Source organism: Microcaecilia unicolor, chromosome 6 (assembly GCF_901765095.1).
Source record: "Microcaecilia unicolor chromosome 6, aMicUni1.1, whole genome shotgun sequence".
Taxonomy (NCBI): Eukaryota; Metazoa; Chordata; class Amphibia; order Gymnophiona; family Siphonopidae; genus Microcaecilia; species Microcaecilia unicolor.
The window spans coordinates 105,221,016-105,248,558 of NC_044036.1; the positions used below are offsets into that span (position 1 = coordinate 105,221,016).

A 27,543-nucleotide genomic window follows, 5' to 3' on the forward strand; every position below is an offset into this window, starting at 1 on the left:
TGTGGGGAGGGGGGATCGGGAAGAGTCACATGATTGAAAGACAAAACATTTCTCAATAGATGAAGAGGATGCATTTGGAAGTGCCCACCTCTTTGAGCATATGCCCAATTAATAGACTGAAGGCAGGCTGGTGGGGTGGAAGTCATTGACACACATTGGACAAAATGCACACTCTAACTCATGAAGGCACAAACCACTTCTCTTTGCCAAAAGAAAATGTCTCTAAATCACAGAAGAGTACCACAACATCGTGGACTTTAAACAGGTTATTAGGGGCCCTTTTACTAAGCTACGTAAGCGTCTACGTGCGCCCAACGTGCGCCAGAATGGAGTTACCACCCGACTACCGCGTAGCTCTTGTGATAATTTCATTTTTGGCGTGCATCTGATACGTGCGTAACAGACTAGCGCCAAGTGGCATTTGACACGTGTAGGTCATTACCTCCAGGATTCTTTATCGCTAGGTCAATGGCTGGTGGTAAGGTCTGAGACCCAAAATGGATGCGTGGCAGTTTCGATTTTGCCGCCCGTCCATTTTTGGTTAAAAAAAGTCCCTTTTTACAGGCGCGCTAAAAATGGATCGCTGCACGCCCAAAACCCGCGCCTACACTACCGCAAGCCATTTTCAGCACGCCTTAGTAAAAGAACCCCTAGGTTTCTTATGGGACATCCATTCCAAGCCCCAACCTTGTCTCACACTCCACAATTATTTATTCTTCTAGGTTTTCCACATAGTTTTTGTCTTCTTGTAGTCTTGTTTTTATAAAACTTTTAATGCTTCCATACTTAAGTATAAGGCACAATAATCCGAAAAGTGCTCAGAAAACAAGCAGTTAGCTTTTAAATCATGCAGCTGTTGCCAAGTTCTTAGCTGGTTACCACTTGACGACGCCCACACATACGGGACAATATTGAGCCGCAACAGCCTTTATGGCATTATGGCACACCTCTGTGCCTGCTTCTGGAGTCCTCCTGCCATTGTTTAAGATCACCAAAAAATCTCTCTCAGGAATCATCAACTCACAACAGCACAAATGTGCGTCATCACAAACTGGCGTTGTGAAATTGGCATTTTTCCAGTGATATATTTTGAACCAGCCTTGGCTTGCTGATTGTAGGAACTACAAGCTTTTTATATGGTATTATCTCAGATATATAGATCTCTCCCACTGATCCCCTGATGCAGGCATTATGCTGAAACACTGCCCATGTTGGGCTTACCAGTCATGTACTCTTGACTGACCCAAGCTTGAACAGCCCTTGGTGCTTTTTTGTTTTCTCATCGCTGTGTGTGCTTTGACCCTCTCTTCTGCCTACCAGGAAACCAGACACTATTGTGTGAATGCGTGTACTTTTAGGCTGGTTGGAATTTTATTTAATGCATAGGTGCCCACATTTAAGTGCCAGGAAAGCGTGTGTTAAGCACAAATTCTATAAAGGCAGTGCCGCTTAATTTTTGCACCTAATTTTAGGTGCGAGCATTTACGCCTGCCAGAGGCTGGTGTAAATGCTTTCATCTGACTACTGTCTGGTGCAGAAATGGAAGTATTCTATAACTAGTGCCTAGTGGAATTCATTGCCGGAGAATGTGGTAAAGGCGGTTAACTTAGCAGAGTTTAAAAAAGGTTTGGACAGCTTCCTAAAGGAAATGTCCATAGACCATTATTAAATTGGACTTGGGGAAAATCCATTATTTCTGGGATTACTACTAGTATTACTACTTAACATTTCTAGAGCGCTACTAGGGTTACGCAGCACTGTACAAATTAAACAAAGAAGGTCGGTCCCTGCTCAAAGGAGCTTACAATCTAAAGAACGAAATGTCAAGTTGGGGCATTAGCAGTATAAAATGTTTAGTACTTTTTTGGGATCTTGTCAGGTATTTGTGACCTGGATTGGCCACTTGTGAAACAGGATGCTGGGCTTGATGGTCCTTTGGTCTGTCCCAGTACGGCAGTACTTATGTACTTATGTAATGCTCATGCCCCACCTATACCCCTCCCTTGGCCATGCCCTCTCTGGAGTTGCATGCGAGGTGAATTAAACATGCAGGTTGTAGAATAGGGGCGCAGAGCAGATAGATGTGTAACCAGTAATTAGTGACAATTAGCATTTGTTAATGCCAATTATTAATTATCAACAATTTAATCACTTACTTTATACATGTATCTTTGATCTCTGTCCAAAACTGTGTGTCTAACTTTTGCTTAGGTGACCATTACAGAATTTTTGGGACTGTGCCTACATATCTTATTGTGTCTATTCAGCAGCTCCTTTTAGAAAAGTCTATTTCTCTGGATAAAGCACTGCATTGCACTCAAATGATTTAAACAATTATCCTCATATTTGAAAGTATGAATAAAAATGCTGATTTTGCAAAAAAAAAAAAAAAAAAATTCTCACTGAGCTCATTAGTTTGTAGAAAAATAAGTCTGCACTATACTGGTAGCAAAACAGGAACTTGTAGTACAAATATTGGTGATGTTTTGACTTAAAACAAAGACAGAATCACTTGTTTGAAGTATAGATATTTTTACACCAGGTATTTGTGATTTTCCAAAGTGTCTCACTAGTCAGTTTTTCAGGTCAAAGATTGATAATCAGTGGTGGAAGATTTCAAGTATGTTTGCTTTTTTTCCCATTTATGTAGAAAATAATAGGAGACTATAAATAGCGGCTCATTTTCAAAGCAGTTAGGGCCTTCATTACTAAGGCGTGCCAGCGGTTTTAGCACATGCTAAAATTTAGCGCTCGCTAACTCTAGATTCACCCATATATTCCTATGGGTGTCTCTAGTATTAGCGTGCGTTAATTTTTACCACGTGCTAAAAATGATAACACGTCTACAGTGCAGCTTAGTAAACAGGGCTCTTAGACTTACAAAGTTCCATAGGTTACTATCCTGCTTATTTTCGAAGGAGAAGGCCGGCCATCTTCCGACACAAATCGGGAGATGGCCGGCCATCTCCTAAACCCGGCCAAATCGGTATAATCGAAAGCCGATTTTGGTCGGCTTCAACTGCTTTCCGTCGCAGGGCCGGCCAAAGTTCAAGAGGGCGTGTCGGCAGGGTACTGAAGGCGGGACAGGGGCATGATAAGAGATGGCCGGCTTCGGACGATAATGGAAAAAAGAAGGCTGGCTCTGACGAGCACTTGGCCGGCTTTACTTGGTCCATCAATTTTTAAGACCAAGCCTCAAAAAGGTGCCCCAACTGAGCAGATGACCACCGGAGGGAATTGAGGATCACCTCCCCTTACTCCCCCAGTGGTCATCAACCCCCTCCCACCCAAAAAAAAACATTATAAACATTTTTGTGCCATCCTCTATGCCAGCCTCAAATGTCATACCCAGCACTATCACAGCACTATGCAGGTCCCTGGAGCAGTTTTTAGTGGGTACTGCAGTGCACTTCAGGCAGGCGGACCCAGGCCCATCCCCCCTACTTGTGGTGGTAAATGGGAGCCCTCCAAAGCCTACCCAAAATCCACTGTACCCACATGTAGGTGCCCCCCTTCACCCATAAGGGCTATGGTAGTGTTGTACAGTTGTGGGTAGTGGGTTTTGGGGGGCTCAGCACCCAAGGTAAGGAAGCTGTGCACCTGGGAGCAATTTGTGAAGTCCACTGCAGTACCCCCTAGGGTGCCCGGTTGGTGTCCTGGCATGTGAGGGGGACCAGTGCACTATGAATGCTGGCTCCTCCCATGACCAAATGCCTTGGATTTGGCTGGGTTTGAGATGGTCGCCATTAGTTTCCATTTTCGGCGGAAACCAATGGCGGCGATCTCTAACGCCGGCCATCTCTAAGTCCGGCCCAAATGTTGAGATTTGGCCGGCTCCGACCGTATTATCAAAACGAAAGATGGCCGGCCCCGTTCGATTATGCCCCTCCATGTAACTTTGAAAGTCTGTATGCTTTGAAAATACGCCTCATAATATATTGTGTAGAAGGATGGCACTGATGTGCCTTCTAATTAAAGAATGAAATGTGTGAAGACCTACAGAACAAATGCTTGACAGTACAGAAAAAGCAATTCATTTTCACACATCCTCGTGTTTACTCCTCTACTTAATATCCTACAGTTCATTTTATTCAGTGGAGATGTGACTGCTTTTGTGCCAAATGAATAAATTGTCACTGTTCAAATTTTTTTAATGAAAATTTTTAATACACATTTTTTTCTATTTGAAATCAACATTTAAAATTGTGATTGTTTTTCCTTCACCTCCTGCCCAGTTTCCATTGTTTATTACGTTCAACATTGTAGCTCTCCCAAGTGCTTTTTCCTTTTATTCCATCACCAAAATCAAAAAGACAGGCCTGTAGTTTGCTCATAGGCATTACTTTTTAAAAGCCAATTCTCATTGGCTAAGGTTACAGGTATTTTTAGGGGCAAGGATGAGCTAATGTAATTAAGTCTAGTCATCACCACACTCCAAGAGCTTCAATGTATTCATTCACATCTCCATAGCAGTGACTCAGTGTAGTCAGTGTCAGAATCACTTTTATCCTTTTGCTGGAAGAAGAGGAAATGGGAAGGCAAAGACCGCTTACTGCTGCTTTTTAAAAGACCCCCTCAGTGCTGAGGCAAGCACGGTTTCCTGGCATTGAATATCCAGATATGTCTGCTGACCAGGAAGTTAACCAGGCACTGGTCAATATTCAGACTGGTGCCCTGTTAACTCAGCGCAGAAAGTTAGAACAGCTCATTTTTTGGTTAGTAGACTGAAAATTGCCCTGCTCAAACTCTGCCCTCGGCCCGGCCCTAACCTATTTGTTTAGGGGTAGCCGGTTATGGGACATATTCAGGAGCACTAACAGGTTAAATGCTGTTGAATATCAGCAGCCATCTTGCTCAGCAGGGTGTAAACAGGCAAAAGCCTCTCCTTGCCTGTTAAACCATTCTGAATATCAGGCCCTCAGTGTTTTGGGCATTCTTAGAAAAGAATTTGGAAAATTGCCTTTTGCAAGTAATAAAACAGCACACACAGTCCTTCCACACAATTATACTTAAATTCTAAACTAGGAAACTTCTGCAGTGCAGTTTCATGGAAAGAAGTTTGTTAATTCAAAATCAAGTGAGAATCAATATTCAAAGATGCCTTTGCATACCTGTTTTGACTACCTCCCCCCCCCCCCCCCCCCACAAAAAAAGAAAAACTACATCACACCTTATTTGAGCAAGATGTAATTATACTTTTTGGCTGGACTCCTTATCTAAATTTCTGACCATGAACATGCTATATAGCAACCCAAACATTTTGGGCTGAGTTTTCTAAGCTACATTAGTGCATTGGCATTACTAGTAAATAGGCCACTTTGGGGCTCATTTTCAAAGCACTTAGACTTACAGAGTTCCATAGGTTACTATCGGGCTCATTTTCAAAAGAGAAAAACATCCAAAAAGTGGCATAAGTCTGCATTTGAACGTTTTTCTCACATAAATGTCCAAATCAGTATTTTCAAAACATATTTTTAGACGTTTTTCTCTGAAGTCCGCCAGAAGTACGTCCAAATCTCAAGGGGGAGTGCCAGGGGCGTGTTCAGTGTGGAACTTGGGCTTTCCTAAGACTTAGATGTTTTTCAGCCATAATGGAACAAAAGAAAACCATTCAACACTAAAACTTAGACATTTTAAACTAGACCTGTTTTTATTACGAATAAGGCAGAAAAAGGTGCCCTAAATAACCAGATGACCACTGGAGGGAATCAGGAATGACCTCCCCTTATTCCCCCAGTAATTTCCTCCCACCCCCAAAAAATGTGATGAAAAACATTACTTACCAACCTCTATGCCAGCCTCAGATGTTATATTCAGGTCCATTAGAACAGCATGCAGGTCCCTGGAGTAGTCTAGTGTTGGATACAGTGTACTGCAGACAGGTGGACCCAGACTCCTACCTCCCCCTACCTGTTACACTTGTGGAGGAAACTGTGAGCCCTCCAAAACTCACCAGAAACCCACTGTACCCACATATAGGTGCCCCCTTCACCTGTAAGGGTTATGGTGGTGGTGTACAGTTGGGGGTAGTGGGTTGTGGGGGGCTCAGCACACAAGGTAAGGGAGCAATGGTGAGATGTGTACCTGGGAGTAGTTTATGAAGTGCACTGCAGTGCCCCTTAGGGTGTCCTATTGCTGTCCTGGGATGTCAGGGGGACCAGTCTACTAAAAATGTTGGCTCGTCCTACATCCCATTGTCTTGATTTTGTGTGTTTTGCACTTGGATGTTTTTTTAATCCAAAAATGCACCAAAAAACAAAACGTCCAAGTCACAAAACGTTGTTCGGAACAGTATTTTTGAAAACAAAAGATAGACATTTTTCTTTTTTTCAAAATGACCTTCTTTCCTATTCGGATTTTGGACGTTTTTTGCAAAACGTCCCATGTCGGACTTAGACGTCATATCGAAAATGCTCCTCTATGTAACTTTGTAAATTTAAGTGCTTTGAAAGTACTCCTCTATTTAACTTTGTAAGTCTAAGGGATTCTTTTACGAAGCTGTGGTAAAAGGAGGCCTGCGCTAGCGTCAGCACGCATTTTTGATACGTGCTGAGGACCCCTTTTAACGCAGTGGGTAAAAGGCTGTCTTTTTTTGCTGGAAAAGAAATGGCCATGCGGTAAATGAACTACTTGCCATGCAGCCATTTTGGGGTGGGAGGAGCACTTATCACCACCCATTGAGGTGGCAGTAAGGGCTCATGTGCTAACCTAGTGATACAAAAACTGAAATTTTCATAGCACCGGAAATGGCTTTGTAGTACCGGGCTCCTGTAGTAGTTCCAGCAGTGGCATAGCCACAGGTGAGCCTGGGTGGGCCAGGGTTCATCCACTTAGGGCTCAAGCCCACCCAACAGCAGCACATATTTAGTGCTAGCTAGTGGGGATCCCAAGCTCTGCCAGCTGAAGACTTCCCCCCTGATGGTGCTGAAAACACTGCTCTCCACTTCAGCAGTCTAAGCTTCCTAAGTTGCTGATATTGGCCTCATCACATTGGTGGGGGAGGGGGGGGGGGAGAACACTTGGTGCCCACCCACTTTTTGACTAGGCCCACCCAAAATCTGCTGTCTGGCTATGCCCCTGCGTTCCAGATTGGCATGTGGCAAGCCTGTTACTCCACGCTGACCCTTTAATAAAAGGCCCTTAAGCGCTTTGAAAATACACCTCTTTGGGTAAGAGGGGCGCCCCTGGGGTAATGCATGTTAACATGCTCTAATGTGGTAGAATGCAACAAAGCCTAGCTCATTATATTCTTGAAATGATGTGTGAATTTTTAAAATTTCATTGTGTAAGTTACACTTCTACAACAGGAACACTGAGAAATATAGGTTATCTAAACTTGGAGGCCAACGTGCTAACCCACTATAATTTCTATGGGTTAATTGCTGCTTTGCATGCAGCGTTTCTACAGTTGCAGATGAGTGCCATAGAAAAATTAACAAAATTGTAAGTTTTATGCTAAACTGTACCTGCTATGCACTGCCTTGGGTGAGTCTCTTCATAAAGCTAGTTAATAAATCCTAATAAATAAATAAAATAAATAAAAATTGCAAGTGAAAATTAGCTGTGGAGCCAGGCAGGTATGATTATCTATTTTTTCCCCAAAACTCTGCGTGCCTGTCTTTTAAAATTTTATAAATAATGACCTGTTTTACATGCTTTTGCATTACATCAGCTCATTAATAATGAATTTGCATAAAATTTCACACATGAGAATGTTTACTAAAGAGGATAAGCCCCGTTTTTGCTAATTTTAATCACAAAATATAAGATATTGGTCTTTGCACGTTTCTGGGCGGTTTGAGCATTTTTAGCTTCGTAGGCCACAATCTATGAAAAATGTGCAGTGAGTGTCCTATATCAGCCTCCTACTGAATTGAGCACAGACCCATCCATGCATGTTTTCCATTTGAATTCCATTAGCTCAGCTGAATGCTCAGGTTATTGACCATCCCCCCAGAATGTCTAGTAGTAGTATTTATAAAGGTTGCATCCATTGTAAACTTGGGATTATTGACACACACATAAACTATGTTTCAGTACATAGACCATGACATAAATTGATTGTATTTATTTTTCAATAGTACCTCAAGGTGAGTTATGTACACTAGGTATTTCCCTCTCCCTGGAGGGCTTGCAATCTGTACCTGAGGCTACTGAGAGTCAATCCCCTCATTCTGTATAGTGTGCCAAAGGTTAGATAACAATTTAGTGAATAACTTTCATGCTACATTGGCAATTATATATCAAAATGGAGGGTGAAATGGCAGTTATGTGAGTAAGTGCACCTAGGTGCTATTCTGTAACTGGAAGCTTAGGTGTTCTGGCGCATAACTGCAAGGGAGGGCATTCATGTGGGAGAGGCATGGGCAGGCCATGGGCATGTCGCCAAGTGATGCAAGCAACTTACAGAATACTGTCAGTTGCTCCATTTAAGTGCAAGCTTTCACACCTGCTGTAGAGCAGGTATAAGTGTTCATGCTCAAATTCAGATACATCATTGCCATCTTATGCTAGTATTCTATACCGGATTTGGTGTGCAAATTTGCTTTTATAGAATTTATTTATTTGTTACATTTATATCCCACATTTTCCCACCTAATTGTAGGCTCAATGTGGCTTACATAGTACCGGAGAGGCGTTATAGACTCCGGTGTAAACAAATACAAAGTGATGTTGTGGTAAGATAAAGTTCATGTGGCACAGCCACACTAGGGAATCGTGCAGTGGAAGAGTTGTGTTATGTCCATTACGTTCTTTAGTTTTGTTGTGTTGCAGAGATCAGGCATTTATGTTGGATCGGTAGGGTATGCCTTTTTAAACAGGTTAGTTTTTAGTGTTTTCCAGAAGTTTAGGTGGTCGTTTGTAGTTTTCAAGGCTTTTGGTAATGCTAGCTTAGGGGCCCTTTTATTAAAGGGTTGGCACGTGGCAACGGGCTTGCCACATGCCGATCCAGAACTACCCCGGGCTACTACAGGAGCTGCGGTAGTTTCTACTCCCCGCGCTCCATTTCTGACACTAGTAATATTTTAGTTTTTTGTAGTGTTGGAACTTAACTGGTGGTAATCGCAGCTCAGTTACCACCGGGTTAGCGCAGGAGCCCTTACCGCCATCTCAATGGGTGGCGGCACAGGTTCCCCACCAAAATGGCCAGCCTATTACCTGCTGCGGTAAAATGGGGCCTCAGCACACTTCTGATTCTAGCGTAGGCCCCCTTTTACCACAGCTTAGTGAAAGGACCCCTTAGTGCTCAGATTTTTGGTGCCTAACCTTTAGCGCCGTTTATAGAATTTCACCCTAAACCCCAGAGTCTATATATGGTGCCAAAAGATTGGTGCTGAAATTTAGGCACAGATCCAAGATGTGTACTCAACCAAATTAGTTATTGAGCTATCAAGTATGAATTAATGGCCCTTAAGAATCAATCATGGTACTTAATTGGCACTAATTTGGATTTGCACTCGCACCTGCTTTTGCACTATTCTGTAACTTCATAGCGTGTAACTCAACGGGTGGTGTGAACAGGGAGGGGCATGAGCAGATCAGGAGCATTCCAAAAATTTGTGCACAGTTTTATTATAGAATAGTGCCATTTATGGACTATTAAATTCTATGAATTGAGTACCCAGTAGAGTGGACATACTTAACTTTATATGTGCAGGGACAAAAGTGTGACTCAATCTATACACAATCCCAGGCACCAAATATTTTCAATAGTATGTGCTTATGAGTGAGTACTAAACATTCTTTTTTAGGGGATCATCAGAATGTCCTGCATCAAATGCTGCTGAGTTGAGCTTCATAAAGCAGTGAAGCGCAAATCCTCATAGATTCACAATTTTTTTCTTTAAACTCAATTTCACCTAAATAGTGTTCAAACATTTTCTGTTTTATAAATCTTTTTAATATAATTGTTACTTAACTGGCAGCAGCTTCCTTTGAAAGAGGTTAAAGAAAAAAAACAGTGGATCTATGAGGATTTGCGCTTCGCTGCTTTATGAAGCTGAACTCAGCAACGTTTGATGCAGGACATTCTGATGATCCCCTAAAAAAGAATGTTTAGTACTCACTCATAAGCAGTGGTGTAGCTACGTGGGGCCACAGGGGCCTGGGCCCCCCTGCCGACAACCCTTTCAACCGCCCCCTTCCGTCGCCATCCCGCCCTCGCTGTCACCTACCTTTCCTGGTGGGGGACCCCAAACCCCGCCAGCTGAGGTCCTCTTCTTCCTTCGTTCTGTTTCTGAGTCTGACGTCTTGCACAGGTCAAAGTTGTTGTTGGTGGTGGTGGGGGGGGGGGGGGGGGCTTGGCGGCGCCGGTGGGGGGCTGAAATGTGCCCCCTCACCTCGGGCTCTGGACTCCCCTCCCGCTGAAGTCTGGCTATGACCCTGCTCATAAGCACATACTATTGAAAATATTTGATGCCTGGGACTGTGTATGCATTGTATAAATTGAGTGCCGGCAGTTGGCATAACTACTAGTTGGCGCTCAACTTTGGGCACGAAAATCGTCTCTAAGTGCTATTCTATAAAAGGTGCTCATCTTGGAGCACTCTTTATAGAATACTGCTTAGTGTCGATTTTTGAGTTCCATTTGTGAAAATCCCCCTTAAGTGACCTGCTCAAGGTCACAAGGAGCCACAGTGGGATTTGAACTGGTCTTCTTTAGTTCTGAGCCCACTGCACTAATCATTAGGCTAATGCTAAGCCCCAAGCTTCACTAGTTCACATTTAGCCTAGATTCAATAAATGACACCCAGAATTACATAAGAACATAAGAATAGCATACTGGGTCAGACCAATTGTCCATCTAGCCCAGTGTCCTGTTTCCAATAGTGGCCAAGCCAAATCACAAGTACCTGGCAGAAACCCAAATAGTGGCAGCATTCCATGCTACCAATCCCAGGGCAAGCAGTGGCTTCCCGCTTGTCCATCTCAGTAACAGACTATGAACGTTTCCTCCAGGAGCTTGTCCAAACCTTTTTTAAACCCAGATGCGTTAACCGCTGTTACTACTTCCTCCGGCAAAGAGTTCCAGAGCTTAACTATTCATTGAGTGAAAAAATATGTCCTCCTATTTGTTTCAAAAGTATTTCCATGTAACTTCCTTGAGTGTCCCCTAGTCTTTGTACTTTTGGAACGAGTGAAAAATTGATTCACTTCTACTTGTTCTACACCACTCAAGATTTTGTAGACACATCACTCAGGATATTTGGCATGGAAAAAAAATCGACGTTGAACGGTATTTTATAACAGGCATTCTGTGATAGAATAGCAGGTAGCACCAGAATGTGTGCTCAACCTTGGGTGCAAGGAGTTACACCAACTGAAACCAGGTGTAAATCCTGGTGCACAAGTTGGGCACAGACCCGCACTATTGTATAACACTGCGCTGCGCACATTTTAAGAGAACACCCCTGACCCACTTAAGTCCCTCCCATTGCCATGCCCCTTTGCAGAATCACGCAGGAACACTTAGGCGCTACTCTATAAATGGGTGCATAAGTGTATTTTCACGTGGATCTACCATTCCTGCCCTGTTTTGGTACCTCACATCCATTAGAATGCTTTCCCATGCCGAATTCACCTAACGTTAGGTGCCGTATATAGAATTCCCCCATTAGAATCCTACAAAAAAGAGTTAGGAGCAAACCTGAAGCTAGCTTGCAATCTGTAGGCTTTCACTATTTAGATTAAAAAAGTTACAGGTTACCTATTGCTGATTTAGAGATAATGCAAAACATTAGGCTGAAATGGAAAAAATGAAGAATAACTTAAATAGAAGATGAATAAAAGTTTTACCATAGTGTTGCCTACAGAGTTTAGGAATGGAGTCAGCTGTATTATATGGGCTGTTGCATTTTTCCTGGTTCATCTTCTACCTTATCTAAACTTACCTGAAGTCACATGGTTAAATAATAATTTTGTTTTGTGGGTGAGATTACAGAGATCTGATATGAAGTTTAACAAAAAATGCAAAATTGTAAAAAAAATGCATATAAATTGGAAATCATTTGGCATTTGGTATGTTTAATACATGGCTAGGTTTCACCTCTCAAGTAAATCTGTTCATGTGTTTGTGTCTGATTTGTATTTTCTTGTGTAGAAGCGCACTGATGGAATCCGAAGAACATCGAAACATCTGGATTCAGGTTTGTCTCTTTCTTAGACCACTGATCTCTTTGAGGTAGATTTTCAGGTTCTTGGTAAGGAGGTACCATTTTAACCTTGGTGTTAGGCAGATATATCCAGCTATTCGAAAAGTGGCTACTGTATAGCAGTGAAACGTATCTGCACTTTAGAGAATTACCATGTACATGCTATTACCTTAAATTAGAATCATTCCAGGGTTGGGGGGAGAGGGGGTAAAATCAGGGAAGAAGAAAGCAAACAGGTTTAAAATATATGTGCAAATTTTCTATCACACAAGTCCGTGCTCAGCTATAGTAGGGCAAAGACACGCAAGTAGTACATGTGCATTCTAGCACATTTTCAAAAAGAAACTGCTCAGGTAGGCTCTCTTTAAAATTCACCAAAACCTATGCAGAAGCGAAGGTACCGCTGCACCCTGCTGCTAGTCACACTATCAAAAAAAATCGTTAAAGACTTTTTGTTACATGGTTTGACTGCTAACTGTGTATGAAGCTGAACGATTTTGTGTCGTCTAGTTGAAACATCAACCTGTTTGCACTTGCAAGGGTATAGTCAGCTGACTGCTGTGTTCATGGTACTTGACTTCCTTGTTTTTATAAATGAGACTTGTACAATTTGTTTGTTTAGAAGAAGGCTTCCAGGCTCCTGGCCAGCATATACGCCTCCACAGTACCATTACAGAGTTCAGTTGCAGTGGCTGTTCACATGAAAACTTGCCCAGATTACAATGCAATATTCCTTCAATGCGATTGTTTTAACTGTGTTTAATAAAACGTTTTATACAAAAGTGTGTCCAATGGCTATTACCAGAAATTACATTGTTTCTTTTCAACCCATTCAAAACTGAATGAACTTCTCCCCAGGAGACCAATTATTTTCCTGCAAGAGCTCAGCAGTTCTAGTGTTTAACATTCTGAAATTTCCCTTACCATTATTTTGGAGTAATTATGTTTTTGTCCTTTACGTGTTTCTCTGCCTCTCTTACTAATTACTGAACATTTGTTACGAAGGTGGCAATACGGTTCGGAATAAAAGTAAATCATGAATGGTTAAAGGTTTTAAAGTGCACAAACCTGAAAATAGTTTGAGCAGGGCATGCAGTACTCTATCATCGTAAAGGTTTGGGGGGGGGGGGGGGGGAGTGCTTGCCTGCTACCCTGAAGGCAGTTTCCTTGCCTGATCTGTTCAGCATTGTTAGCATTCACTTGGATAATAACAGTAGTTCAGAGATCACTGTTCCCTCTAGGCTGTCCTCCAACTGCATTGCCGCCAGTAGGGGGCGGTGCTTCAATACTTTCTTTTCAATCACTAGACACAGGCAGGTACCCTGGAGTCCTGCAGAGTTTACTTATCGCTCACTATTGAAAATGTGGTAGCAAAACAATGCCCCCCACTGGCAGGGCTATAGGTAGAGCAGTCCTGCTCAGCTTAGAGGGGGCAATGCCAGAGATATGAAGGTGATTATGCTCAAGTAGGTGTTAAAAAAATGCACTGGGATGGAGACGCATAAAAGTAGGCACTGGGAAAATAGCATCGATTGTATGAGATTTACAGCCCCATTTTAGACAGGATATAGAAGTCGGAATTGAATCATCCAGGTCAGGAAATCTCAAGTTTCACTTGTATTTCAAAACAGAACCTGAGGACCTAGAGCCTGTTCTACAATACAGGAGAAATGGATGTTTATGTGCAGAGTACGAGTGGTATAAACATCCATTTTAGAAAAAAAAAAAGGTGAAAATGTCCACGAGTTGAAAACTAGAGCATAATCATGTTTGCGCTGGCACATATATGTTTATGTTGTACAAACATGTATGGGAAGGCACATACATGCTTATCTTTGTCGTATTATCTGACTTTTCATTTATCCGATGAGTTGGTCCCATTTACATTGGATAATCAAGATGTATAGTACTCTAAAAATTGTCTTTTAATAAAATGCAAGGGTTTTATTTTCAGTGTTGTGTTCTTTCCAAGCCCTCCCATGTAATGATATTATCCCATGTAGGAGTTCTCCCGTATTTATCAGCATATATTGTTAAAACGGGGACAAAGCAAAGGATCTAATCAGAGGCTGCTATGATTAATCATTAAACATAATCTAATGGCTGTTATGCTACTCTGAAATAAACATCACAAGGTTTCATTCAAAGTCCTGAGCATTTGAGCATTAGTTTAGTAACTAGTAATTTATTCTCTTAGAGGTCACTTGAGATGATATGGGAAGGTAATTGTTTCCAGACTAAAATGTCCCTGTTGATAAAATTTTGTGTGCTCATTTGCATTTTGTAAATTGGATGCCAGGTCAGGAGGACAGCCTTGCTTGACAGATGTAAACCCACAGAAAGAAAGCAAATCATGTAAGAGACAATATAATCCTTTACTGTGTTAATATAGTTTTCAGAACACTGACTTGCAAATCTGAGAAGCTGTTATTTCCCTGTAACTTTCACTCAAGGTCAAAGTTTAATAGAGGCTTTAAGAAACTATCTGGTGTCCAGATTAGATGGGGTTCATGAGTGTTTTTACTGTACATTGTTTATCCACATTTTATTGTGATAGTGAAACTTATTAACAAGGCCTTTTTTTTACTGTGCTCCTACATGCATGCACAGTTTCAGGTATTTTTGTAGTCCTGATATAAGCAAGAGATCCTTTGTCACACTGGTTGCATGTTGTTCTTTAAATTACTGTGTCTGCATGGAGCACTGGATGATGCTTTCGATTGGAAAGTACATCAGAAGTAATCTTGACCTGGATCATACTATAAGTAAGGGTTTACATGTAACTGGAGCCTCCAGAGACTAGACAGGTGTCTGATTTATATGTGAGCTTGGCACTAGTTATCCCTGACTTATGGCTCAGAAACTCTATAAATTGTGTCAAGACATAGCTCTTGGCTCTCTTTTCAAGTTGGCCAGGGCAACTTGCTCAGGAAGCAGCATATCAACGGCTTTAATACTTTGTGTAAATATTTTTTTTCTGTGGAAATGATGAAACCTCATTTCTATCCTAAATTATTGTTCATTGCTCTGGAGGTATAGAGATTTCTGTATGACCTTTGACTGTGTATAATGTAATCAGGCCTACTGTAGACCTTTATCTTGAGAAAAAGAGTTCTAGTATGTTGAATTCCTCCACATCGATGAACCTTTCATTTTAGTTGAATCACACTTTTGTATATGTTCTGAGGCTAGAAATGTACCTTATTCTCCAGCAGTGACAAAGTAAGAGTGACAGGGCTGGATGACATTCATCTGAGGGTACTAAAGAAACTTAGGGGCCTTTTAACTAAATGGTTGCATGTGGCAACCCAGAACTACCAGTGGCTCAACGCAGCTGCCGGCGGTAGTTCTGCCTCAAGCACACGCCATTTCTGGCGCTATGGAAAATAATTCTGTAGTTTGTAGTGTGGTGCTAACCCAGCGGTAATTGAGCAGTGCCGCGGGCTGCTCAGTTACCACCAGATTACTGCGGGAGCCCTTACCGACACCTCGGTGGGTGGCGATAAGTGCTCCCCCCCACATGGTCATGTGGTAAGAATAATCTTACCACATGGCCATGTCTTTTTTAGGAGCTTTTTACCCAGTGCGGTAAAAAGGGCCCCTGACACTACCACAGGGCCTTTTTTTACCGGAGCTTGGTAAAAAGACTCCTTAGAGAAGCACTGCAGTGCTATATGCAGAAGCGGAGCCAGGTTGAGACAGGCTGACGGCGCGGGGGGAGCGAGAGCGGACTTCCGCCTGTGCCGGCACGCATTTTCAGTGCAACACGGCGAGAAAAAATAGGCGCCGGCGCAACTCCGTTTGGGGGAGCGACTGCTCCCCTAGCAACCCACCTAACTACACCACTGGCTATATGTCCTTTTCTATGCTTCCTTAGAATCAGGAGTAGAAGTAAGGAGGATGTTGGAAACTATAGCCTGACCCCTGTGATGAGTAACTTAGTGGTCACACTTCTAAAACAGAAGATAAGAGGGAAGAGGGTGAGTAACAGGGAAGAAGTGAGGGCTGCTGGGAGGCAGAGGAAGGTAAATGAGTTTGGGGGGGTAAGTACAGTGGGTGGAAATGGGGGACTTGAAAGTGGGTGAAAAAAGAGGAATAGAGGACTGGGGAAGGAGTGAAAGTGAGGGATAATGAGAGAAATGAGACTAGAAGATGGAAAAGTACTAGCTAGGTGAGAAGTGAAAATGAGCAAAATGAAGAATGTTGAGGTGAGAAAAAGGGAGGAGGAGGAGGAGAAAAATCATAGGTATGGATAGACAGAGAAACAGACTAGGGAAATATGCTTGTCAAGAGAGAGATGTTGGGGAAAAGAGGAAGAAGACAGAGAAGAAATTGAAAATATGCGGAGAGGGGGAAGACCCCAGAAAAGGTTTTAAAAAAGACTGACAGAGAAAGTGGAAAAAATAGTCCTGGACCAACAGAGGTACAAAGAAAGTATTTTAAAGTTGACCTTTCATTTATTGGAATGTGTCAGTTTTAGGAATGTACTTGTCTTACAGCTTTGAATTTTGCTCAGTATTCTGCTGCTGAAATAATCTGGCTTGCTTTCCTAATTTGCATCCCTTTGTTCTGTATTTGGTGGGGTCTGCCCATGTTGTGTAAGTATGACTGGGGTGCAGTAATAGTTCGAGTGCGTAGTTTCTGTGGCGAGCATTCCAGCTTGTTCTGTTTTCTCAGTAGGTGGTGTGTTTGGTGTTCTGGGGCCTGGTGTAATATTTGTAATGCTACCTTTTCATAGATAAGGCTGTTGCTGTTAGAGTCGTGGGATTTACTTTTGCTATGATATGGTATGGTAAGCCTTTGAATATTTCTTTTTGCACGATTCTGTGTTACTATACAGAGTGTCTGAGAGTGGAAGGAAGTGTGTACTAATGTCACTGAAGTGACACTAGAACATGAATATAACTTTTGTGGTTGTTTAGTAGTAAAATAGCTGGTAAAAAAATCCATTGATATTTTCTTTATTTCATAATTGATTTGTTTCTGATGTTTCTGTAATATTTAAACAATTTACTTTACCACTCAAAGCCAGGCATCCACGTGGTGTACAGTCAATCAAAATTAGGGAGGAAAAACAGACTCCATAATCAAAGACAATAGACAATAGGTTTAAAGTTACAATTTGTTTCCAAAAAATATAAGTTTAAGTTTAAGAATTTATATTCCACCTATTCGTAGGCAGATTCACTTCATACATACATAATCTTGAAATAAAAATTTTTTAAAACCCAAGAAAAGAATTTACGTAACGATCATTATATAAAATACAGTATTGCCTGAGCACAGGATGATATAAAACATTTAATCCCCTATTCCATAAACTTTGTTTTTCTGATCATGCTGGCCCCAGTATCTGATTCTGCTGCTCTCTATCTGTTCTCTTAACTCTTAAGTTCAAAACTTTCTTAAATTTATTCATATCTGTTGTCAATCAGATTGGCTTAGGTAACTGATTCCATGCTAGTGATACACAGGGAGGGGTATCTGTAGTTTACAATCACCATTCCATTTCTTGCTTTAGCCAAACATTTCTACAAATAACCAAGGGGTCATAGCATTGTAGATGACATCAGATAAAGACCTGTATGGTCTATCCAGTCTGACCAACAAGATAAACTTATAGCATATGGTATGATGCGATATTACATATGCATACTTGATTTCGATCTTTTCTTTTTAATCTTTTATAATAAAAAAAAATTACCAAGAAAATACACTTGGGTACAGAAAACAGGATGAAGTAAGAAATACTAACCAATTACACAAATATTGCCCACAATACCAAAAAATATATCTACCTTCACCCATAATAGTCCACAAGAGAACATAAGAACATTGGGTCAGACCAATGGTCCATCTAGCCCAGTATCCCGTTTCTAACAGTGGCCAGGCCAGTCCTGGCAGAAACCCAAATCATGGCAACATTCCATGCTACAAATCTCAGGGATCCAAGGAACTATGCGGCTCTTTTACTAAGTAGCAGTAAGCCCACCACAGGCTTGCTGCGCACCAGCCCAGAATTACTTCAGGAACCCAGCGGTAGTTCCCACCCTTAGCGCGTGCCATTTCCATTTGCTACAAAAATATGTCCTATTTTTATAGCACCGGAACTTAACCAGCAGATGGTGTCTGTGTCAGGCAGGAGGAGGGGGGGTTCTTCTTCCCTCACCAGCCCTTGCAGCGATGCCTGCGGTCCGGGACCTTGGCTGCTCATTGCAAAGTGATCCATCGGACCCATGACAGCTGGAGCAGGCCCGTCTGCAGGGTAAGTGTGGGTCTGACCTCTTCTCATGCCCATAAGGACAAAAATTCAGCTCAAAGAAAAACTCGGTCTTAATCTGTTCTTTGTCGATATTCAGACTGATTTAACCAATCAGGAGAGGCTCCTGTCTCGTTAAATCATGGTGAGCAGGCCTTCCTCTAGTTTTTAGTGACACTTAACAGCACAGTGCTGCTAAAAATCCAGTGTGACAATCACAGCACTTGCCAATTAATGCCAGGGAGGTCCAGGGCAGAGTCAGAGAGCAGTCGGCACTAGTGACATTCCGCGCCAGTGCTTGCATAGTTAACCAAGCATGTGGGACTACACAAAAGAAGGTCTTCTTAACTTTGTCCAGTTAGCTGTGCGAGTATGGCACTGAATATTGACTGTGCCTGCATTATTCTGGGCACTATTTAAAGACGTGGATATTGAGTGATGGTGCCCAGATAGGGCCTGGCATTGAATATCTGGGCCTAAATTAGCCGGCGGCAGTCAGCATTTAAAGAAATGTTGTCCACCATGGGCTGGATATTGACCTGTAAGTTTTTAGAGTTGTGTTATCTCTAATTTCTTGTTTTCATGTGCTAAGCCAGCATTTTTCAACCAGTGTACTGCAACTGCTCCCCAGGTGTTCTGTGGGGAGCCGGGAATCCTCTCCAGATAATGAAGCAAATCGTGCGATGCCTACGATCTTCCACCTTGGGTTTCTCTCCTCTCCGCTGCAATTCTTCAAATTTTGCGGTTGCCAGCAGGTATTAGAATAGGCCTTCCTCTGGCCAGCCCCAGGGTCCTTCCTTTTCCGTGTAGGAGAAAAAGTCTCAGGACGGTCAAAGGAAGGCCTGTTCTAATAACTGCTGAATAGGCCTTTCTCTGGTCAGCCCCAGGGTCCTTCCTTTTCCGTGTAGGAGGGAAAACCTCAGGAAGGCCTGTTCTAATAACTGCCAGAAAAGCAAAGTTTGAAGAATTGAAGCGGAGAGGAGAGAGAGGCCCAAGTAGTGGGTGGAGTGAGGTAGGAAAAAAGATAATACTTGAAAGAGAGGGAAGACAGGCTGCACATATAGGGAAGGGAATGAAAGAGGGGGAGACCAGTGAGATTTGAGAAGGAGGCAGAGAAATTGAAGAAAGCTGAACGTGAAAGATCAGTACCAAGCGGACATAGGGCAGGAGGTGAGAAAATAAATTACAAATGGAAAGGAGGCCCTGGAAACAGAGTTAAGAGCACAGACAAAGGAAAGCAGAGCCAAAGATTGGGAGCAAGATGATTAGAATAATAAAATCACCAGACTACAAAGGTAGGAAAATGATTTTATTTAAAGTTTAGTGATTGAATTATGTCAGTGTTGAGAATTTATATCTGTCGGCTTTATTTTGCACTATTCAGGAGGACTTGCATTTCTTTCTATTTCTCTGGTGTTGTACAACATGCCGAGTCTGGTATCTCTGCTTTCAGTTTTTGTCTGTGTGTTTTTTGCGGTTCCCTATTTGGTATCAGATGAGAGTCATGTTCTACATCTGCAGCTGAAGTGAAGGATTCTACTGGCATGTGGTGTCTGTGTAGAAATCTGTAACAATCCATCTTGATCCAGTTTCCCAGTAGCCAAGTATATTGGTACTCTAATGTATTTCAGTAGCATTATTAAATGAAATAACTACTTCTGAAGGTTACAGGTACGAATGGGGATGGAGGAGATTACTTGTGGGGATGGAATGGATCTTAACAGGGATGGGTGGGTATGGGTTAGATTCCAGTGGTGTGCCTTGTAAGTGTGCTGCGAGATGAAAAAGGTTGAAAATCACTGTGCTAAGCTATTCTACAACAAAGGAGCCATGCAAAAAAGCACACTTTTCCTAGAAGCTTCATACTTCTGTCATTGCAGAGCAAGTAATTTACCATGGGAAAATCTTAATACCTTTGATAGACTGTATAGAATCAGCACTGAGGAGGGATAGTGAGATAATCCAGTATAATAAATTTCAAAGGTCAGTAGCAAAACTGACAGCCAAAGAGTGAATGAACACAAGAAAGTGCCAGTGATATCTCCCTTGAGAAAGCCGGTGGGCGAAACAGGTCCCCGTTGGGAGTATTGGCACCAGGTGTTCAACAGCTTGACAAATTCAGAAGCTAAGTGACCTTAATTACTATCTATATATTGTATAAGTAGATTTTGTGAAGATGTTTTGAATGTGCAAGTGGATAAAAATTTTAAAAAAAATCTGGTGCTTGATAAAACAGCATAGGGACAGAGGAGGTTTTTGGGCCAGTGATAAGTAACGGTCTAGAGAGTGCTTTGAAGATATTGGGTGTGAAGTATCCCCAGCACCTGGACGGTTTGAGGTCTTTTCCTCCTCATAGTTCTTTTTAGCACCTCTCAGCTTTGGAATATATTAGTAAACTGTTTACAGTCCATAATTGATTTGACAGTTCAGTATTCTGTAGAAGAGCGAAATATTTCTGGAATTAAAATAAAAAGGTACCTAGTTTGGGGAGTTGGAGGTTTGTGGCTGTTTCTGGGCTCGCAGGATCATTAGTGGTCAGAGCTGTTTGTGTTGGGGTCTCCTGGGAGGAGGTCGCTTCAGGAGAGACCATCCACAGCGCTTCCCGGCTGAGAAATGAGCTTCTAGGGGCCAGGAGTGCTAGGAAAATGGCTGGTCTCAGCCTAGTTGAGTCTCTGGAGCATGCACATTTTTTTGTGCATGTGCAGTAGTGCTCCGGAGGTGCGACTAGGCCCAAAATTTGGGCCTACTGGCTTCAGTACTGCAGCTTTTGCAGTCTTTTTCCTGCAGTCACTGGGGGGTCATCGGGACCCATTTCGCTGGTGGGGGTCAAGTGAGAAGGTTTCAGGGGTCAAGGTAAGGTTTGGTGGCCCAAGTTTTTGTTTTTATTTAAAATTACATGGGTGGCGGTAAGGGCTCCCCGCTGCATGGCCACACGATAAGTTTTCTTACCTCATGGCCATTGTGTTTTAGGGGCTTTTTACCTGCTGTGATAAAAAGGGCCATGGTGTGCAGGGAAAATGGCTCCTGCCACTACTGCAGGGCCCTTTTTCCCACAGCTTGGTAAAAGGACCCCTTAATTTGCTTACCACAGAGGTCAGACTAACTGGCTTGTAGTTACCACTCTCCTTCTTAATTCCACTTTTGTGGAGAGTGGAGAGGGACCACATCTGCCCTTCTCTAGCCTTCTGGGACCGCTCCCAACTCTAGAGAAGGTCACATTGTGGAACTGCCTGAACTCCACCAAGTTCCTTCAGTACCCTTAGAAGTATCCCATCCTGCCCCATTGCTTTGTCTACTTTTAGTTTACCTAGCTTTTCACAAACACAGTCTTCTGAAAATTATTCAAGGCCTACCATACTTCTATTCATATTTGTCTTCTTCTTCAGTGGTCCTAGTCCAAACCCTCCATCCAAGAATGATCTAGAATTCTCAAATAAAACATGCACTTTAAATATTTGAGCAAAAAAGTTAATTGATTGTCAATAATGACACTGTGAAGAAACAGTGGGGGTCTTTTACTAAAGATTAGCTCGAGTTATCTACATCAGGGCTCATATTATTCCTATAGAGACCTGATGCAGATAACGCGAGCTAATCTTTACTAAAAGACCGTCAGTGTATTTTAAGCCTCTAACCTGTATTGAAATATTTCCTGAAGTGTATTTCTTTTAGTGGCCAGCAAGAGGTGTGTGTTTTATGTTAAAGCTGTTATAGAAAAGTGAGTGCTCCCTCTTTAGTTTCACTCAGTGAGGAAGTGATCTGCAGTACTGTGAGCAGTATACATTTGAAACTTGTTGTTCTGGGCTCTGATTGGCCCAGGAGCTCAATTTCATTTGGAATGTGCTGGCTTTTGCCCTAGTCTTAGCCAGAAAGAAAAGAGAGTAGAATCTCTTTGCTGAGGCCCTGTGAACAGTTATATGTCCTGATCTTCCCAGGTACTACTTAGATAGTAAACAAAGGTCAAGTTAGTGTTATTTATTTATTTGTTGCATTTCTATCCCACATTTTCCCACCTATTTGCAGGCTCAATGTGGCTTACAATATTACATCATGTCAAGCATTATAAGTTATGAGTCATTTAACCCTCCAGTGCCCCAGTTACAAATAAATACCTTTATATACTATGTAAACTGCTTTGAATGTAGTTGCAAAAACAAAAAATAAAACAACAACCACAGAAAGGTGAATATCAAGTCCCATCTCCCTTTCCCTTTCAGTTACCCGTTATTATTTGCTGATTGCACTTTTTTCTGTTCATTGTTCAATATTTTTAAGACCATAAACAATTTTCAGTTTATTGCCTCTGCCTGTCTGGACTGATAAAAGAATCCTGGTGGTTTGTGTGTTGGGTCTTTGAGTGCTTTCTGGGAACTGTGGTACCACTTGAATTGTGGCCCCAGTAACCTAGAAATCACTGGGAATAAGTTGAGAGAGTTGTGACCTAGTCAGTGGGAGGAGAGTGCTAGTGTAGAGCACAAGCAACAGGTGCAGGCAGACCTGAGCTGCTGTAATCTTTAAGTGACCGCGGGGTTGCCCCAGATGGGTGGCTAGGCATTTCATGACAGACGTCCAATACTATGACACCATCTTTCAGGGGTATCTTATATCCACAATATTTTCCTTGCGCATTTATATATTTATTTCATTTTTCAAAGGTCATTTTCTTGAACCAACAAGTGCAAATAAAATAAACAGCAAACAACATTGAAAAAAGTACATTATAATGTGCGGTTCAAGTACTACTAGTAGACAACATACCTTTGAGTTTTAAAAGTTTGAAGGATCCCTCTAGTATCCCATCTACTACCTTTCCTTGTGCATTTATAACTACAAAAACTAAAAAAATAAACAATCTTTCAAATCTTATTTTCTATCTTTTTTTGAAAATCCAGAGTAATAGGGCTTTACAGTATATTTGTTGTAAAACATTTGAAAGATATTTGCAAAACTTGGGCAGGGTTTAACAAAACTTCACAGGGTATTGCGATGGGTGTTTAGATGAGTGTCTTTTAAGCAGACCTAGGTCTGGTCAAGTTTAAATACCTCCTCTTGAGACATCTTTAAATATAATTGAATTGTTTTCATAAGTGTGTGTATAGTTTATCATTGGTAAGTCCTTGAAGTCAGTCGGCTGTTATTCAAAGTCAACTTATGTGCACTGGTGACCAGTAAATGTGTGACTGGTCCTTGGATTTTCAGCCCTCTTATGGATAGTATCAGGCCTAAAATCTGATTGAATGTCCCAGTGCTATTCGTATAATATACTGCCAGTTTATGGAACAGCAGGGCGAACTTTCAAAGTTAGGTGCTGGGAAAATCTGCATCAAGCATCAGTTCTACAAATATGGGTGCTAATTAAAAAAAACAAAAGGCGCTAAGTGTTATTCTATAAATGGCGCTCATAGCTGTGCGCCATTTATAGAATAGTGTTTGGCGCAGGGATCCATGCCCAGTTTTGACATGAGGATTTGCACCAGGTAAAACCTGGTGTAAATTCTTGTGCCTAAATTAGGTGTGGACCTACCATATTCTATAAAACCGCACATAAATTCCAGGAATGCCCTTGATCCGCCCATGCTCATCCCATGACCATGCCTGCTTTTCAGATCCACACGTAAATTTTACGTGCAGATCCCAATGCCTGAAGATGTGTGTGCAAATTTTAATTAATACCAGTTAGTGCCAATAATTATTAGTGCCCAATTCTCTGTGCTAATTGGCTCATTAATTAATGAAATTGCATGCACAAATTGGGTACACACCCATATTTATGTATGCATTTTTGAGCGCCATATAAGTACTTACACCTGCTGAAACCTGTTGCAAATGGTAGTTGGAATCATTAAATGACCCTAAATTTTGGGATCGCCACTGACCCTCCTGTGCCCCCTTTTCAGTTGTGTACGAGACAATTTAGGTGTGTAGTATTATAGAACAGAGTATAGTGCCAGTTAACATCAACAATTGATTGACAGCTCATTACCTAATTAGTTTGGTTCTGGGATCTGTGGCCAAATTTTGGTAATCTTTATAGAATCCAGAGAATGATGATTTTCAGCCACTGTCCAGATAAATTGTCTAGTTTAGGCCTAAACTAAATGGATTATGTCAATGCGATGACCACAGAAACTGGGTATTCAATGTTGCTGCTTATAAGTATAGCACTGATTGAATATTTGGATTACGTTAAGCTACAGTGTCAGCATTTAACTTAAGGAGTCACTACACTGGCTGAAAATCTACCCCTGTGAACTTAACATATTTCAGGTGCACCCATGATGTATGACAGCTGTTCAGAGTGTTTAGAAGTCTACTGTCAGGTGTACTTATGAAGGTATTGAAACAAGACACATGTATGGCTGAGTTTTGCAATCATTAAGGCAAATGTATTTTCGGCAAGTAGACTATGGCCATTCTCATAGTTCTCATCTTTGGATATGTGAGGAGCATTAAAACTACCAAAGAGTTTTGTGTATAAGGGAGATTTAAGTGGTTTCAGGTGTACTCTGAGGCATTATTTGTCATTTAGAGTAGTATATCTCAGAGCTGTATGGCCAGTGCCCACCCATGTTAACTTTGGGGTTTCTTCCTACCCCCAATGAAAAAGACATGATCAATGCCAATTACTGACAGTTGGAAGTTGTTGAAGGCTTTGGAAAAATCAGAGACACAAGATGATCATAAAATCACAAAAACACTTTATTTCTGGCACTTGCAGAAATTGTGCAAAGCCCGACAAGGCACTGTGTTTTGGCACATCCTGCCTCAGGGGTCATGAATTGATGATATATCCAAAGCACTGTCAGAATTTAACATTGGGAAACGCTTCTGTAGTTATTAAACTGGTCTTTAAAAAGACCTTGGTATTCACGATGCTCCTGTAGCAAACTTCAGTGTAAAACACTATTGCAGAAAAAATACACAGTGTCTCTCGTAGGTTTAAAAGGGAGTGAAAAATGCAGGAACAGGTGCACATGCACATACCAAGTGAATCAGAGGGGCATAATCGGAAGGGGCGCCAATGTTTTCCTGAGGACATCCTCGCAGGACGCCCCAGCGAAGGGGCAGGGAAACCCGTATTATCGAAACAAGATGGGCGTCCATCTTTCGTTTCAATAATATAGTCGGGGATGCCCAAATCACAAAATTTAGGTCGTCCTTAGAGATGGTCGTCCCCGATTTTCACCGATAATGGAAACCGAGGACACCCATCTCGGAAACGACCAAATCCAAGCCATTTGGTCATGGGAGGAGCCACCATTCGTAGTGCACTGGTCCCCCTGACATGCCAGAACACCAACCGGGCACTGCAGTGGATTTCAGAAATTGCTCCCAGGTACATAGCTCCCTTACCTTGTGTGCTGAGCCCCCCAAATCTCCCCAAAGCCCACTACCCACAACTGTACACCACTACCATAGCCCTAAGGGGTGAAGGTGGGCACCTAGATGTGGGTACAGTGGGTTTCTGGTGGGTTTTGAAGGACTCACATTTACCACCACAAGTGTAACAGGTGGGGGGGATGAGCCTGGGTCCACTGCACTGCACCCACTAAAACTGCTCCAGGGACCTGCATACTGCTGTGATGGAGCTGAGTATGACATCTGAGGCTGGCATAGAAGCTGGCAATCAATATTTTTAAAGAATTTTTTTGAGGATGGGAGGGGGTTAGTGACCACTCGGGGAGTAAGGGGAGGTCATCCCCGATTCCCTCCGATGGTCATCTAGTCAGTTTGGGCACCTTTTTGAGGCTTGGTCATAAGAAAAAATGGACCAAGTAAAGTTGCCCAATTGCTCGTCAGGGATGCCCTTCTTTTTTCCATTATCAGTCGAGGACACCCATGTGTTAGCCACGCCTCAGTCCCTCCTTTGCTATGCTTTCAACACGCCCCCGTGAACTTTGGTCATCCTCGCGACGGAAAACAGTTGAGGACTCCCAAAATCGGCTTTCGATTATGCTGATTTGGGCGACCCTGGGAGAAGGACACCCATCTCCCAATTTGTGTCGAAAGATGGACGCCCTTCTGTTTTGAAAATAAGCCTGTCAGTGTACCAAAGATAAAGTGTTTTTGTGATGTGATGATCACCTTGTTTGTTTTTCCAAAGCCTTCTCCAACTTTCCACTGTCATTTGCTGTGTACACTCTCCATGGGATTCCTTTCGGTTTTCTTTTTGTCTCCAGTGCCAGTTACTGCATTAACAATTTCATCATGGCCTTAGTATAAGACTTGATAACCTAGTCTGAGAGCCTAAGCTAATGCAACCCCGCTGTTCACGTTGCAGGGAGATTTTAGTGCTTCTAACAGTGTTAAAAGCATAAACTTGGCACATATACAGTAGAAGCTGTCCAAGCTTTTACTTAAAACTGCTTGCTGAAAAAACAGAAATTTGAGTTGAGAAAGAATGCTGCGGAACATGTCTGGTTTTAAAAACCAAAGCCGACGTTAGCATGTGAAACAGATAAAAGCAATGTAGTCCATCGGTTACTTGACAAATCGGTCATTTAGCTGTGCTAAGGTTTTGCCTGTAGGGGGTAATTCGGTAAAGCAGGCATTAGCATTTACATACTGATTGATTATTGGATTCTATATATGATGCCCAAAATTGCATGCCAAAATCTGATGCACATCGGGCACATTCTATAATTACACGTGCAACTTATTTGACAAATGAGTGTTTAATTGGCAATAATTGGGCGCTAATAAGCAATTATTGCTGCTAATCGGCAGCAGCTAAAATTTGTTGGATTATTTGTAGTAAATAATTAGCAGATTTTAGTACACACAGCTTCAGCTTTAGAAATGTTAATTTCTTTCTTCATCTCTCTCTCATTCACCCCTGAATAATTCACTGCTGAGTCACTTTAAAGTTGAAGTAACAAAACATCTGTTTACTCACAGTTTGTAGTTAGATTATAATCAGACAGGCTTATATATACATATTACTATACATTTGTCTTATCAGCTCCTTCCATGTGCTTAGATGGTAATGGATGCTCACACCACCATAGATCCTCTCAGGTTAGGAGAGATCATGAGCTCCATGTGCTGCATGTGCTGCATGTGCTGCATCTATCCCCCACAGGAAGTTGCATAGCTGTGTGACCTCTCTAAGTAATTCACATCAGAGGTCAC

The 27,543-nt window shown here is 42.0% G+C and overlaps 1 protein-coding gene across 1 annotated transcript in view; it reads left to right on the forward strand.

The window, feature by feature from the left end:
• The window catches only part of VAV3 (vav guanine nucleotide exchange factor 3), a 594,162-nt gene that overhangs the window by 336,399 nt on the left and 230,220 nt on the right, over window positions 1-27,543 (forward strand). Inside the window, 1 exon segment of the mRNA XM_030206250.1 lies at window positions 12,101-12,146. Coding sequence (XP_030062110.1) covers window positions 12,101-12,146 — 46 coding nt within the window.